This window comes from Cyprinus carpio, chromosome B14 (genome assembly GCF_018340385.1).
Source record: "Cyprinus carpio isolate SPL01 chromosome B14, ASM1834038v1, whole genome shotgun sequence".
NCBI classification, from domain to species: domain Eukaryota; kingdom Metazoa; phylum Chordata; class Actinopteri; order Cypriniformes; family Cyprinidae; genus Cyprinus; species Cyprinus carpio.
In genome coordinates this window covers 22,280,987-22,298,322 of record NC_056610.1, presented here as the reverse complement: position 1 = coordinate 22,298,322, position 17,336 = coordinate 22,280,987, and the positions used below count along the sequence as shown (strand labels likewise).

Sequence of the window (17,336 nt, the reverse complement as noted above, 5' to 3'; positions counted from 1 at the left end):
AAAACGGCAGGTTTGATGAAAACGGTTCCTCTTGAGGTTTCTGTATTTCTTTGTTGTTCGTTCTTGAGGTTATTACAGTAATTCTTTAAAAGCAACAAGCGCTAGCCAAGCGGATGGATTTACAGACACTTTAACAAACAACCTTAACGTTTCACAAGGAGCAACAATCATTCATGAAACCTACAGCCATTTGTGCACTGTCAGTCATAAACATGCAAAACTGAACATAAGAATTGTTTATCCATATTGTCACCACTGTGCCCTTGAGTAAAGCACTTAACCTCCGGCTGCTCCAGGAGATTTTCAGGGAAGTTGCTTTGCATAAAAACATCTGCTACAACTGAGATTTTTGATCTTTTCTGGGCTATCAAATACACTGATCCCTTGTAGGGGACACCTTTTCTAAATAAAGGTATATATTTTCATATATACAAAAAATAAATAAATAAAAAATACATTTTAAACAGATGTTTAGACATGTTTCTATATCTTAAAACATGTTGATAATTTTTATATTAGATTTTCATTGTGTATTATTTAAATTAAAATGATTAATTAATTTAATACAATTATTAAAAGCCTTATCATATACAAATTCTGTAACTGTACTAATGTCAAAACTAGTAAATCTGTATACTACTTGAGTAATGGCAGGTGTATACATGTTTAAGTCTAATAAAAACTAGACTTTTTAATAGAATAAAATAACTGTGATTAATCTCCAGCTAAATTAATTTCCAACTATAAAGAATAAAACAATAAATTACATAAAAATGTATATGAAATGTATATAAATAAAAATGTGTGTATGTGTGTAAATAAACTCTCTATTAATCAAAGTATTGTGAAAAAATGAATTACAATTTCCACAAGAATATGCAGCAGTGTCAACACTGATTCTAACAAAAAATGTTTCTCAAACACTAATTGCCTAAGAAAAAGACTTGTTTATTCTCTCTCTCATATGTTCTCTGGACCCATTAGCATCTCTTAGTGCTCGTCTAGACTGAAAACCCTTCTATTTACAAATTCTAAGCTGTCCAGCAACAAGATGTTTCTCAGTCTTTTACATTTCACATATTTTGAACCGTTTGCCTGTTGCTCGACTTTAAGAGTTTATTAGGTTCGTAATCACAGTGTTGGTGGACAATTTACTTGGCAAGGGACTTTGAGTGGCCGCACATAGATCGCCATGGAAACAGCATCCCTACACAGTCCGCAGAACTAAACTCTCAAGTGCTAGTCCTCTGTGGCAAAACAATTTACGGCTGCCATGACAACAGCATCCACAGTCATGTGTCAAGACTATACGTTCATGGAATTTCAATTAATAGCACTTGATTAATACGCAACCAAGACGCCTCAGGAGAGTCCTGAAATGAAAGGGTGTTTGTTTTTACCTGTCGAGAGAGATGCAGCACAGGTGTAGGATGGAGGCGGTGGTCAGCAGCACGTCCAGAGAGGTGCGGACCAGGCAGAAGGTCTCTCCGTAGATCCAGTTCTGATGGATCAGTTCTATGGCACCAAACGGCATCACCAGCACTGACACCAGCAGGTCAGCAAACGCCAGCGAGACGATGAAGTAGTTGGTTTTGATTTTCCTGCAGGAGAAACAAAAAGCATATGTTCATTTCTTCTTTTTTATGAATTCAGCTGAAAAAAACAATTGTATAACTTAGCTACACATCACATCACAAAAAAAGTAAAAACAATACAGTATGATGGGAACTCACTATTGGTTTCAGTTAATAAAACTATCATCTATCAATAAAACTATTGAATCATTCATTCAAACAATTTGTTCAAAATAAATGATTTATATAGAAATGAGCAAGGGACTATCCTTACAAATGGATTATAGAATCACTGACTTGAATGATTTATTCAAAAACATTCATTCAGAAAGGAAACACCACAGTGTTGCCATGAGATGCACAAACGTTCTGCTCTGGCTTTGATTAGAAATATTTTCATTGGCAAAACAGAAATAAAAAAAACCCAGACAAAATTGTGTCTAAAAATGTAATTCACTCAGTATTAACTTCTTGTTTGTTGAACTGCTGTTTAAAATCATTATTACATTTGAGATTGCGCTCATATGCTGATATTTGGGAAAACTGCACTTTTGCATGTGTGATATTACTAAACCATATCATGTATTGTGTGATTTTACTTAAATAGTGTTATATTGATTTTTTTTTTAGTTATTTAAAAAAAAATAATATTTTTAGTTAGTAACAAAACACAGTGACTTAAATGGAATGCTTTCTCATTTGGAAGAAAATTTCAATTTAAAACTCTAAACTAAAATCTATTTTTAAGGTATTTAGATATATAAATGTAACTGTAATATAGATATATAAATTATACATTTAATTTAAATTCTTTATTAAATTAGATTTTGAATTTAAATTTAAATATTGATATTTAATTTAAATATCTTATTAATTTGAACTCAAGACTCATCAATTAAAAAGCGGATATGCAAAAACTGCAATTAAAAACTAAAATAAATACAAATTAATGGCAAGTTCAAGCAAACTGAAAAACACAAAATTAAATTAACAAAACATATGAATTGTATGGACTTGTTCCTTGAATTAGAATGACTCAAATGTTCTTTCTGTTCTCTTCTTGGGAATTTTAAAGAAAGAAGTATAGGAAAGTGGACTCAAAATCATTATGGATGTATCATTACATTTACATTTATGCATTTAGCAGACGCTTTTTATCCAAAACGACTTACAGTACATTCAGGCTAACATTGTTTTACCTAACATGTGTTCCCCTGGGAATCAAACCCACAATCTTTGCGCTGCTAATGCAATGCTCTACCACTGAACCACTAGGAACATCAGAAAAGTTGTCCATTTGTAGATGAACTACCCCTTTAAATTCAAGAATGCATGTATACACAGCAGCTAGATAAGATGTGTTGTTGATGAGCAAAAATTCACAATCACTATCAAAGCAGTTACTTGGAGAAAACAGTAATAAGATATCTGTTGAAAGTGTATGTGCTATGTGTGTGGTACAGTACGTTGTTGATAGGTTGTCATAATGTTTGCTCCCCTTGAGACTCTCCAGAGCTCTGTTCACCCTATTAATGAGTAATAAAACTCTCGCTTGAGCTTCTGAACACACAGATCTATATATAGCTCACTGAGAAGAATTAATATGCTCAAATCATTCTGTCACATAACCATAACATGGCATAAAATCCGCATACCACCAGCTGCCTGTCAACAATATACATGTCTGACAGAATGCAGAGAGGGCACTGATTGGCTTTCATGCACATTTGACGGCAATTTTGAAGAATGAAAAGCAACAGGCATCTGATAATTACGCCATCAGATAGTGTGTCAGTATTTACAAATCCCTTTTGGATGCATCATTAAACGCAAAATGCCACCAGATGTTCCAATTGACCCTATATAGGGCAGCCTATTTTAAAGGCATTTTTCATTACATTTCATTTCATAACATTTGCCGTGTGACTTGCTCTTTGGGTCTTCTTAGCAACATTGAGAAATGTAGATTATTTTTCCCATGAATTCTATTATTAGATAAGCATTACAAAGGTGGTGGAGTGGAAACATGCCATTTGAGTGAAAGAATCTGGGTGGTATGAGACAGGATAAGCAATTTATAAATCAGAGGGAAGTATAATATGTGAAAAAGAGGAAGGAATGTATGAAGTGATGTGTGGCATGACGTTTGAGGAGATAAGAAGCCTAGCGCTGCCTCCAGGCTTGTGAGACATCAGAAACCAACAGCATTTACAGAGCTCCCTAAATGCTTTCTTCTCTCCTTCACAGTAAAATAGTGTTCATAGGATACACAATAATGTGCATGAACTTAAAAAAAATCTGCCATTATGCAACCTATGAAACATATGAAACAAACAAATATATGAAAGGAACATCCCTGTTCAAAAGTGTGGGGTCAGCAAGATTTCTAATTCTTTTGAAAGAAGCCACTTACTCTCACCAAGGCTGCTTTCACTTGATCAAAAATACGGTAAAAACAGTGAAATATTATTAGGATTTAAAATAGCTGTTTTCTATTAAATGATGTTTAAAGTACAAGAATACAAGAGCAAGAAAAACAACTGATCATTTGTAGTCTGACAAACTCATCTTGACATTACGAGAATGATAATGAAATCAACAACAGAGTTAATTAAATGGGTAAACGTTCAAATAATGCAACCATATTATTTATTCTTCCTCAGTGCATGCTGGGAATCCCAGCAGTCTGAGAAACCTGCATCTGTGCAGCTAATTAGAACTTAAAAATACTTTAAATATCTATTAAAATATAAAAGTTGCTTTGGCATGCATCACTTGTGTTCTTATTTTAGTTGTTGTAACTTTGTAACAGCAAGTAAAAAAATACAATAATAATTTTTTTGGTTATTGTGTCAGCATTAAATATGGCATACACATTGAAAAAAGACTCTAACCATACCACTGGCTTCCTTAGAATTGCACATTTGTGATGTTGTTGACACTTTTTAGACAGTCTGAGATGATGGTGAGATGGTGAGATATGAGTGTGGGTGCAGATCTGGAAATTAAGCATAAAAGCACTGTTCTTCCCTGTCAGACGTGGACTATTTCTTTTAATAAAGGACTCAGTGCTCCATTCATCTTTCATTGATGCAAAAACAACTGCATAGTTTTCCAAGAACCCAGCAGGACTCCAAAGGAGTAATTAACAAGCTGCTAATTACCCACTGAATTGAAACCCAAAATGGCTATGTATAAGTGTTTATGAGCTGCTGAACTGCTAAACTAATTAAAAAAAAAACCCACTGTTGCCAGAGACACTGTTAAACAATGATGTTCTTGTACACTCGTTTTTAACAATTAACCATTAACCTGTGTATTGTGTGTCAAAGACAAGATCACATGCCGGAGAAGTGATCAAACAGCCTGTTTTAAGACATTTATCACTACCATCATGACATAACGTTCAGAGCTTGACTCCCTTTATGACACTACAAAGAGTTTCTAGGTATCCTGATGAAAGTAGATCATTTTTCTCATGACTTTAGAGATTTCATGAAGAAAAAACATACTGGTTCCTCCAGTCTTGAGAAATGAAAGAAACATAGAGTAGGGGTGGGGGAAAAATCTATTCACATATGAATCGCGATTCAGTCTCCTAGAGATTTGCATCGATTCACAAATCGTTCTACAGAGCCACTAAAGGGTGAAAGTAAAAAGCGAGTGCGCATTCAAAAGCAATTTCAGTGTGATTACCAATCTGATTCGATTCAATTTAATATTGTTTATTTTGGATATATATCAGGTACAGTACATGCCAAATTTTCACAAGGAAAACAATCTCTTAACTAAGAGTCAGTTGGTACTACATTATTATAATGAAGATTAAAATTGACTGATTTGTTAAAATTACACTTAATGAAGTTTTTAAAATAATAAAGTTACATTTACATAATGATATTTCTACTTCAATTCATTTTTTTTTAAATATAAACAAAAAGGTGGCTGTCATAAAAACTTTATTCAAACATAAATTAAACATTGAAGAACAGCAAAATTTATAATGAATATGTTATTTGGTGCATACTGTATATTAAGCAAGATGCCCCTCTCTACAGTTTATTTTATAATTTAATATTTTATAGCTAATGAGTTTATGGTCACCGAATATTTTTCTGAGGTAAATGTGACATTACGTGATATTGTTTACAAGACGTTTATATTGTTTAAATTGACGTCTTTGCATGGAGGAAACACTGATTGAGCAATTACATGAGACAGGATACGGACTAAACTTACCTTTGGATGTTTAGTCATGTTTATTTTATGCTGAAGCTGGTATTAAGGAGATGATCGGTTCTACCACGTCTGTTGAACTGAGGCACTACATCGATCTGTCACTATGAATTTAACAGCGCCAAATGGCATTTACAGTTTGAATACTGCAATACAATGGACAGAATTTGAAATCTGAGACTTTGTTTCATATTAAAAGTACCAAAGCACAATGCTTATTGCGATATATTGGATGGGAAGTGCCCTTCAATGTTCCGTCCATTAACTGAAAACAGGTTGACTTATCGATTCTTGGGATTTAAGAATTGATATCGTTCCGTAAAAATGAGAATCGATAAATATCGAGATATCTATATTTTTTACCCAGCCCTACAATATACTGTATATTTTTTTCCAAAGGTCACTCTCCATCCTATTAGTCTTTTGTAAAATCCTTTAACCAACAAAGACATCCTCCTCCAGGAAGTGACATCACTTTTTGTCAGGAAACAGTATGGATTTAATGAAGTCTGTCATGTTTGAGGCATTCGCTGGTTTATAAACATCCCAATTAAAACAAAACTTTCCATCTGTTTGACAAAATTACAAAAAAATCGGTTCACATACGTAAGCGAACCCAATCCCTCACTGAGCACTAAGCAATTTTAGCTCTTTATCTTAAATCCTGTTCATTTTAAATAAAGTTTAAATGTCTAAACTTGATCTTTGCTATAGCTTATAATAGAAGCACTTGAATTTGGTTATTTGAGTTGATACCGCATAACAAGAACGGACTGTGCCACTCAGCTAAGATTTAAACCCTGGAAAAGCAGAAAATATCCATCCAGTAAGAATTTCCTTGAAGTCATGTCAGTTCACTATAGCTGCACAAATGAAATGCTAAAAAGGGCTGTTTTCCCCTGGGCTGACAGATAAGTGGAGAGTGGTGGGCGGAGATGGGCAGTTTCTGACCTGAGCTGCCGGTCTTTGCAGACGGCCACCATAACCAGTAGGTTGCCCAGGACGCTCATGAGCATGACCAGTGACAGGAAGCTGATGAGAGCAACCCTCTTCGCCAACCCGTTGCTGTGGGAACAGAGAGAAGACACAGGCTTAGTGAGAATCATTTGATCGTATGGAACGATGAAAACACTGATAAGTGTCACAGCCTTGAAGGCGATTCAGCAGGACTAACAATAGACAATAAGACATTTCAGTTCAAGAAGACATTACAGGTGCATCATTGTGAGTAAAGAAATGCTTTTAATTGCACATTTAATGCATTTAAAGTAAGTTTGATTGGCTAATTATTAAAAGTTGACATTTAAGAAAGATTTCGCCACCTCAATTCCCATGGAAACTGTGGCGTAAAAGAACTGGCCAGGAATAGAAAGCACATTGCCCACACAATGTGACCGAAAAAGATAATTCGTCCTCATGAAAAGATAATTTCTTTAGGTTACTGATGTGGTAGACCTCACAGACGCTGTTTTTAATCATTGGTGGATCAATAATGATTAGCAATGACGTTTAAAACCATTCTGCCACATGCACTCATTTCTAGTTTTCATTTACATTCAATTTAGATTGCAATGTGAAAATCATATTCTATTATACAGTAGAGGCAGAAAAATCATCAAAATGCCTCTTGTACCTATAAACTCTAATGCAATTCTCTTCCGACGCAGTGTTTTCCCTCTAGATTGACACTGACTATGTAATTGTAGGCTGAAGGCTGTTATTGTGACTGCAGGCATGAGGAAGAGGTAACCCCCCGCCGCACATTACAGACTAATGAACGGCAGGGAACTGGAGATAAAGAGCCGATAAACCGATAAAGAGTCAGTTCAACTGCAGAGCGTTTGACACGTCTGTCGTACATGAGCTATAAAGCTCTACCTGTCTAAAACATAACAGAAATTCGAAGTTATGTGGGTAAAGCTTTCTAATAAGTATGTAGTAAGAACATATTTACTAATCAATTGCAAACTGTTAGTTTAAAGTAAATAGTTATAGTTAATCTATACAAGTAGTGTGCTGTTCATTCATTGTCACAGTAATTACGTGTTATTTTTCAATTAGCTAATATATAAAAAGTTAGAGAATGCTTATTAATAGTTCTCACTTTAGATTAGGTCATTGAAAATCAGAAAATGCATTAAATGAACTATTATTGGATTGCATTTACTAATTAGCATTAGTATTAAGGGTTCGTTAAAATACATTAAGCTCATCCCAGAAGCTAAACATTAAACATAAATATATAAAAAAACATGGAAACCCAGCATGTGTGCGTGCTTAATATATTTGTAAACATTTTAAGAAACACTGAATAGGAATGCAATTAATGTCTAATAAAGACAAGGTTTAAAGCACTTAACTTCTGACGTTCTGTGACCTAAAGTGAGAACTATTTATGGGTAAAAAGTTGTTAACAAAGCATGAAAAATATAAAATTCTATAAATAAGCTTATTAAACAATAACACTATGATAACTGCTGTAACAATGAATAAAAAAAATCACTATTTGTATATAGTCTATTAATGCATTAACTACAGATTATAAAGTATTAATTAGCTAGTTTGCAAATGATTTATAATGCTTTGTTACTGTATATTATATAGTGTTACCGTTGTGTTGATTTTGCTGTAAGTTTTCTGTCACGTCTAGTGAATTTGTTGTTTACAGAAACAAATGAGTATAAATCAGACAAGTGTGTACTTTATGACCATTACTTAGATCTTTCACTTATACTCACTATTTACTGTGACAATATATTGTTTGTTTCATAAGATATGATCCTAGAGTGAGATACCGTAGGTTCTTTTAGTGTGCTGTCCATTATGGCAGGGCTCCAGACTACTGGAGTAAAGAAAGAAATATAAATAGACATGAATTTAGAACTATAGGTGCTAAGAAATGAAGAAGGGGATGTGGAGGAAGAGGAGGGGTGGAAGAAGAATTGTCTCTGAAATGAGGCAAGCAGTCCTTATATGTCCTTGAAATATGATTGACAGGATTAAATAAACACACTCGTCTAGAATAAAATTAAGTTTTATTTCCATACCATCGAACATAAGCCTAGAGCCCACAGAAATCCATTTTGCAATCAAGCCGTCATTCTGTGTGGGCACTAAGTCTTTCCTTCTCTTTCTTTCTTTGCAATATAACAAACAAAATGGGTCTCTGTTAGTTACAAATTAAATGTACTTAAACCAATTTACTAAAATGAATGCATCTTCCAATGTTACATACAAAAGAAAGGACATTTCACTGGCGTTCACAGAATATATTTGCATTAAATTACATTGCTTTCCCATTGTTTTTTTAAATGTGTGCATGCTAGATAAATGTGTTTGACCATTGCACTTGTGTCTCACATCTTTTTCAAAATTATATTAGGAAAATGTATTATTAAATACTGGCTGAATAAACAACAATTAATTATCCCCAAACAAAATAATTCATTGTGGTAATCATATCATAGGTCTTTATTAAAATTACAAATATATACACAAACATATTTAATTGACCTCAGTCAAAGTCAAGAATGATAATTATTTATTATGTTTTTTTTATAATTGGTCTTTTTTAAAATTAGATATTTAATTGACCTCAAAAAAACTCCCCAGAGGTGTGTATTCACCACTCAAGACATTATGCGTCTGAGAAAACCCTCCGATGGTTTTGGTTTAGGACCTGGTATAAATTGTGCATTGCATTTGAATTCATGTTTTCACACAGTGACATAGTCGTGTCTGCCTCTTTTCAAAGCTTTTTGCTTTTTTAATTTTTTTTATTTTTTGGGTTTTTAGGCTTTTTTATTTTTTTTTTTTTTTAATTTTTTGATGTTTATAATTTTTGTCAATAACTTTAAATAGTCTTGCTCACTGCAAACCTACTGTGCTGTTTTAGTTTAGTTTTTTTTATTAATTAATTATGTATTTTTTTTTATTTTTATTTTGGTAATTTTTTTTTTTAATATATTTTGTTTGTTGTGGATTACTTACATATTCTTTTCCAATTTGGCAACTTGATGTTATGTTTTTTTTTTATTTTTTTTTAGGTTTTTTATGTTTTTAATAAGTTGATTTGGTGTTTGGTATAATACTTTTTTTCTTTGGCTCAAAATATAATTTAGAAATGTGCAAATGTTAACAGATTGTTGCCACAACTGATACAATCCATTCAAGTGAAATGGAATTAGGCCAAATTAGATGTAAAAAATCTTTGGCCTGAAATGTTTTACAATGTGCATATGACACGCAGTGCTCAAGTTAAAAAAAGTTAAACTTTTAAACAATATGCTTTTAGATCCTGTGTTTTTTTCTCATTCCACTACCCTGCATCCTGCCTTTTTGAAAAGAAAAATGCATTCTGTGTGAATGGCCCTTAATGCTGCAAGTTTTTGTCAAGCTACAGAGCTGCACACTGGAAAAAGAAACAGCGTGTTACTGGAAAAAGCTACTACAGTCCTTACTCTTGTCATGTTACTAAATATGTACAAATATTTTACAAAAAGTAAAAAAAAAAACTGAACCTAGGTATTATATCAAACCAAGTGGCATCAATTCTTCTTAAGCCTGGAATAAAACACACAACCTTTAAAATCTGAACACATTTTAAAACACAATACATTAAAAAGAACCGGTTCAACAGAATGATTCCTTCATAAACCAGATATCACTCCAGACCGAGGCTCTGGATTACAGGGAATAATGTTATAAACAACGTTTAGTTTCTTGCACAGACCATTGTTTCACATCATAAGACCTTAATACATCATCAGGAGCCACAGGTATTAATTTTGTCTTGACTGGCAGCCATTGATTTTCAGCATTTTATGAATCACCAAGGACCAAGGTTTCAGCTAAAAATCGTATTTACCGTTGAAGGAAAAAAGTTACCTACATCTTGGATGGGCTGAGGGTGAGTAAATGAACAGCAAACTTTCATTTTGGGTGAACTATCCCCTTAAGTTCACACAGATGTGCTGGCAGAATAAACTGCAGTTCAGTTGTAGTTCATCAATTTAACTATGAACATGATCCACTCACAATCTGGCAAGGAATTGTCACAATACTTTTTTAATTTTGAAAAGTATATCTCTTGTTTTTTAAGACTTCAAAAATAATTTGCATATGGTTCTTTAATATGTATGAATGCAATGCAATGACAATGCAATGTCTGTTCTTCCAGCACTGTGGAATGTTTAATCTGTATTGATTGAGGAAATCAGCAAAAGAGCGGAAACCTCAGAGACACCAGAATCAATGGCCGCTCGCTCACCCAGTATTATGCATGGTGTGTGTGTGTGTGTGTGTGTGTGTGTAATGACTGGTGAAACCTTTGACCCTGAGTATGTAATTGAACTGAGGCTGCAATCAGAACATGCCGGCTCAATCAAAGCACTCAGTAAGCTGACCTTAGGTCAATCGGTACACGCTGTGCCTTTGGTTGGCTCTCACTGCAAAACACCACATTTCTAGAAATGCATTATGGAATAATGCATTATAATTACTCATTTAAATTAATTAAAAGCTTTTGTGTCACAAGTGCATATTAGATGAGTCCTCAAAGGGCCTTGATATAAAACTAGCCGTTCAAACAAGGTATGACAAACTAAATTCAATGCCATTAATAATGTCAATAAATATATATTAATAATATTGTTCCTTTTATCATGAGAAAACTTTTTCCAGTTTGGCGAAGATATCTTATACTGTTCTGGAGTTATAGGCATTTTACTAAAAGTGGCCCTGCCCCCTTTTTTTGATAATTATTGATATTCACTCACCAGAGAATCTTTCTGCACTGGTTTGGTTCTGATTGGGTGAATAACCTAGGACTAGTTTGCAAAAGTATGTTTTGCAAATAATGCGAAATACCCAAAAATTTTGCCAGGCTCACGATCAAATCTGAGGCATGCAGTGTGAGTACTTCCATCCCTCCATATAATTTTAATGTATTTTCAGCACTACGCGCTTGAACCCCTAAATAAAACTAGCTCTAAAGGTTAATGGTATTACTGAATACTTGTGATACTGGCTCCTGATTTTCCAAAAGCAGAAGACAGACTGACATCTGCTGTGAGTCAGTGGAGGGACTTTGACTTGAATGGTCTATCTGTAATGTGATGTCATGTAATTAGGCCAAATGATACTTGAGCCTTACGTTTCCTTTTTAGTGTGAGAGTCGTGTCAAAACTTCCAGACTTGAGACTGAAGTGAAAACATGCTTTTTCCTGAGAACAATGGCAGCAGATCAACTTACTTATTATATAATCAACTATTTATTATATAATTTTAAGATTCATAAACACCACTATTTTAACAAAGTATTACTCTCTCTGGTAAAAAGAAAACATGTCTAAAATATTGAGGCAGCCAAAAAAGGGGAAATAATTTTTTCTTGCTACTATCTCTTTTTTATTTATTACATACAGAGACATTTAACGTCAGAAAGTGAAGTTCTACAGCCCTGTGTATTATTTCTCCTAAAAAATATTCTTCACCTAAAAAGGATGCTGACTGCTAATGTAAAAGCACAGGTCTCTGAAGCCCAGCACTGCAGCGTGGCCGTTTTGAGTGATCATGTTGTCTAGCACGTCACGTATTCAGCTCTACCTGTTGTTATTCAGTTGCTAGTGATATGAAGGTTGAAAGGAAATTTGTCCTCAATTGCCGGGAAAGCATCCAAGAGTCAAAGCGCTGACAATCTAAACTTGAACTAAGGTCCTTCATTTTCATTACTTCTCTGTGCAAACAGGCATCAGCATGTTCTGATTTCACAGCAACACTCGTGAAGGACAAATATGCTGATTAAAAGCACAAAGTGCACGATGTGAATTTACCAAGATCAATGAACAATTGACCCTCGCAGAAGCAGCGATTTGCAATTCTAAATGTGCAACAGCGAAGCGAATTCTCCTAATAAACCATAATATGGTCAGAAGTTTTTGATTAAACCAACTTTCAGATATTCACAAACTCTTGCAAGGTATAGTGTGAATACTGAACGACTTTGATCACATGGCTCTTAAATCATAAAATGCTTAATTTTTATGTATTTAGTGCAACAGTGCCTGCCAACATTTTCAACGGTCTTGAAGTATTTTTTTTTAATAGTGATTTTTTTTTTTTTAAAAAAAGGTTAAGAGTTCTAAGAGTTATATACTGTATTTAAGACTATGTACTTTATATATTTAAGAAGGGAAATAACTAAATAAAATCAAAACAATGGAGAAACATACAAATATAAAACTGTTGAAAGATGTAACTATAAGACTGTAACTATATATCCAACCAGCTACAAGAGGACACCAAGGAGAAAACAGGTAAACAAAAATCAGACAAAATGACAAAGGTATAAGACTGTTAACGGGTTAATAAGGGGAAAAAACTAGGAATATATACATATATATGGGAGTTTAACCTGTTAACTGTCACCCCGTCCCGTATACGGGACGCCTACGTTTACTTCACTAAATCCTTATCTAATCATGACAAACTATATATCGTTGGAAAGGTCTAAGACTCCTAAATAGATATTTTACCAATGTTTTTTGTTAAAAATTATGTAGGAAAAGTAATAGATCAATTTATGACAAGAGTGCACCCTCAAAAATCTACATCATAACAGGAGTTCTGACCTTGTCAAAAAAAAGTCTTCTTCGTTGCCTTTTTCTCTGTCACACTTTAGAATAATCAGAAATGATATATCAACTGAAAACTTAAAATATCAAAATTCATCCTTTAAAACCCATTTTAAAATCAGACATTGCATTACCACGGAAATGGTACATCAATATCATGTTATAAAATGTTTTTGTTCATGAATTATAAAAATTTTAGTTTGGAAAGTGCACTTTCAAGTCTATGTTCAAAAATGTGAGTGACAGTTAAGGGGAGTGCAGAGCTAAAGAGCTCTTTTGGCATGCTTTGCTCATTGCAACTCTGACTCTGTACAGAATTATGGGTAACGTAGCTTTTTACCATGAATTCCTCTATTAAACATAAACATTTTAAAAATAAGTTATATTAATGCAAACACATGGGTTCAACAAAAGCATATACAACTGATTAACAACCTCAGAGCTCTGTCAAGCATCAGCTCAGAGGTCTGTCTTTAAAGGTTTATCAGTTATTGTTAAAAATCTATTTCCCTATGGAGAAAATGAATGGAGTTTTGCGCTCTATTTAAAAGTGATCGAATGCCTTTGTTTTCCCAAAATATACTCACTGGGATTTCTAAGTTGCCTGAAAATGTCTGGGTCTTGGCTTTGTTGCTTTTCCCTATTGTTTTCATTCTTGCTGAAGGCAATGACTGAAATGTAGTTTGACCAATAGCATGCAGGCATTGTACATATTGACCAATCATGGCACGCAAAAGCGGGATCTAAAGAAAACGGTCAAAACAATGCAAATATGCATAAATTTAATGCAGGAGGACTGTAGAGAGAACTTTAATGGGTAAATAAAGCCAATAGCCAGACATTTTAGGAATTTTTAGACATTTTGTCCAAGAAAAAGAGGATGTATGGTCACCTTACGTATTTAGAAAACGAAAAAATGATGGTACATGTACAGTAGTTTTGTCACATAATCCTGACACCTCATAAAGCATATAAATGAATAATGTTTCTAGCTTTCCATATAGTACACAATAAGCTAAACTGTACAGTTAATATTGACAAAGTAAATTAAATTACGGTCCACCACACTTGACATTCTTCCACCATGATTCTTTCATTGTCATGTCCCCAACTCAGAAAGCCAGGGACATTTTCCTTCACCTTGCAAACTTTGCCCAAAGCAAACTTTGGAAAACATCTTGCAATTTATTCTGACATGCCATCCCAATAAATCATATGCTGCTAGCCGTGGCCCTTGCTTATTCTTATTTCCTATTTGACAATTGCCTCTGTTCTCTCCAAGACCAGTAAGTGAACAGACACCCTGCAGAATCCGAGAGAAATCAGCAGTGACCATGCCGAACAAATCATCCGTGGCTTTCGTAGCATCCATAGTGACTATGCATTAGATATACTCCACAGGCCAGTGAGTTTCAGACCTCATTCGGCCATTGCAAATAGAATCATATGAAAGGCCACAATGTAGACGACCTTCAACACAGGGAGTGAGGGCAAATACTCTTGACATACAGTAAATCAGTGTAGATTCTATATAACACATGTTATAATATAATAGAGCAAAGTGTTTTAAAGGATATAAATTCAGTCCCTTCAAGGTTGTTGATCACATGATCTACATCAGCCTGGTTTCACTGGAGCACCGCGCTATTTGCTAAATTCCTCAGGCGAAGTATTTCAGGTGAATGAGAAAATACACACGAGACCAAGAGCACACTTTAAAAGCTCAAATACGAAGGCTCACTTTCCATACATCTAAGGAGTGATATAATGTCCCAAAATTCATTTGCAGATGAACACTCCGCATCCCTGAATGAATATAGCATCTCAATGGAATTGAACTGCTTCGATCTCATCCAATAGGCTCGCTTTGGGAAACATGTTTCCTTATTATTATAAATCGTCATTTATTTATTTATTTTTTTCATCCTGTTCTGTGGATTGACAGTAATTAAATGGGATATCTATTAATAACTTGCACCTGGGAATGGGTCGGGCTACGTGTCAGTCGTGCTTTTTCTAAGGGCACATGTGACTCTTCCATCCGTGAGCACAAAAGCGTTTTGGGGATGAATGTGAACGAGTGCGGATCTCCAAAGGATGACTGGCAGGAAGTCAAATCCAGATCATTTAGGGCTTGTAAGCGTCATATTTCTGGGTAATTTACAGGCATTTGCAGATGTCATGTCATCAACGCTGAACGTATTTAGTGGGCTGTCAGAAACCTTTACCCTTGATGAGGTGTTTGAAAACACATCATACCTCAGATTTTCTCCCTATTTTGACACATGTTAGATTCATTTCAAACAAGTAAATGTGTGTATGTGCGTGCAGCAGAGTATAGATTTATGTACTGCTGTAGACATACTGGCCATTCTTCTTGCCATGCTGAGTAAAAGCGTGCCCCAAACCCTCAGTGTTATCTGTGTTACATATAACATCCATTTAGAGATAAGCTGAAGGTAAGTCATGTTAATATATCTGTTTTCTCTGGATCACCGCACATGGTTACAGCAGAGTTAAAGCACAGATTAATTATGGAAAGTGTGTATAATTTAAATTTCACCAAAAACTGATTCATGTCACACTGTTTAACCACAACAATAACCTGTGGTATATTCTGAGGCAAGCATTACTACTACTATTGCTCATATTTAACACATTTAAACCCACATTTGTGACAACAAATTAAGTGAAAGGTCTAAAAGGAGTTGGTGATGTATTGATCATGTAAACATTTTTTACATGGCTGGTTTAAAAATTGTTCAGAGGGGCTCTGACTACATGAATAAAGTGCCACAAAAAGAAGTATGCCAACCCTTTCATAAAGCATACACAACTTTGACTTTTGACATCTGCTAGACTTCAGTAAATTGGTGTATGTGTGCAGTAGCCTATATATTTATGTACCACAGTAGAATTTGTTGGGTTATATAACCGTGTCAAAGCACCAAAAAAGTATGCCAAACCTATTTTAAAACATATAAAAGTACTGTTTAAACAGTCTGTTATTAATTTATTAATAATATCTCTGCCACATATAAATCTTGCTTACAGGACATATTTACAGTGTAAGTGGTCATAACTGTAAGCCGTGGGAAATAAGAGCGCCCCATTTTTGAATAGGTAACTAATTATGCGTTATTAAATTATAAAATCAATTGTAAAGTATTGTTACAGTGAGAAATATTATACACATATATATATATATGTGTGTGTGTGTGTGTGTGTGTGTGTGTGTGTGTGTGTGTGTGTGTGTGTGTGTGTTAGTAAACTGTTAGTAAACAAGTAAGGCTCAAAAATACAGTAACAACACCAATAGTGTATTACAATTCACATTTTTTTGAATACAATTTATTAAAGCTGAATGCATCATTACTTGTCATATATATATATATATATATATATATATATATATATAATATATATATAACCATATATATATATATATATATATATACATACAGTACATACATTACATACAATAACACACACACACACACACACACACATATATATATATATATATATATATATATATATGTTATACTGTGTGTGTGTGTGTGTGTGTGTGTGTGTGTGTGTGTGTGTGTAATAAACCACTTACTTGCACTTACTTCTTAAAAACGGTTTTAGAAAAGGCATGCCATTTTTTTTTCATTGGCCGATCCGAAGAAAAATTTGGGATTCAGTGGGTTTACAATAATGATCTGAACAAACCACTAGAGATTTTACAGTACATATAAGATAGAGCCAAACTATATGATCAGAATATCATCTTTTGACTTGAACCAGTAAGCAGCAAACTAATAGCAACTACCAAAAACACCCTAGAAATCACTTAGCAAAGCCCTGGAAGGCACCCAAAACCCCCTCACATCGTAGGCGAACATCA

The 17,336-nt window shown here is 34.1% G+C and overlaps 1 protein-coding gene across 3 annotated transcripts in view; it reads right to left on the bottom strand.

Annotated features, from left to right (window-relative positions):
• htr4 (5-hydroxytryptamine receptor 4) overlaps window positions 1-17,336 on the bottom strand; it is a 95,693-nt gene that overhangs the window by 53,560 nt on the left and 24,797 nt on the right. For all 3 annotated transcript variants that reach the window (XM_042738606.1, XM_042738605.1, XM_042738607.1), the window contains exons 3-4: window positions 6,762-6,875; window positions 1,401-1,601 (exon numbers count right to left, since the gene is read on the bottom strand). In XM_042738606.1, the coding sequence (XP_042594540.1) occupies window positions 1,401-1,601; window positions 6,762-6,875 (315 nt within the window). The remainder of the gene's footprint in view (window positions 1-1,400; window positions 1,602-6,761; window positions 6,876-17,336) is intronic.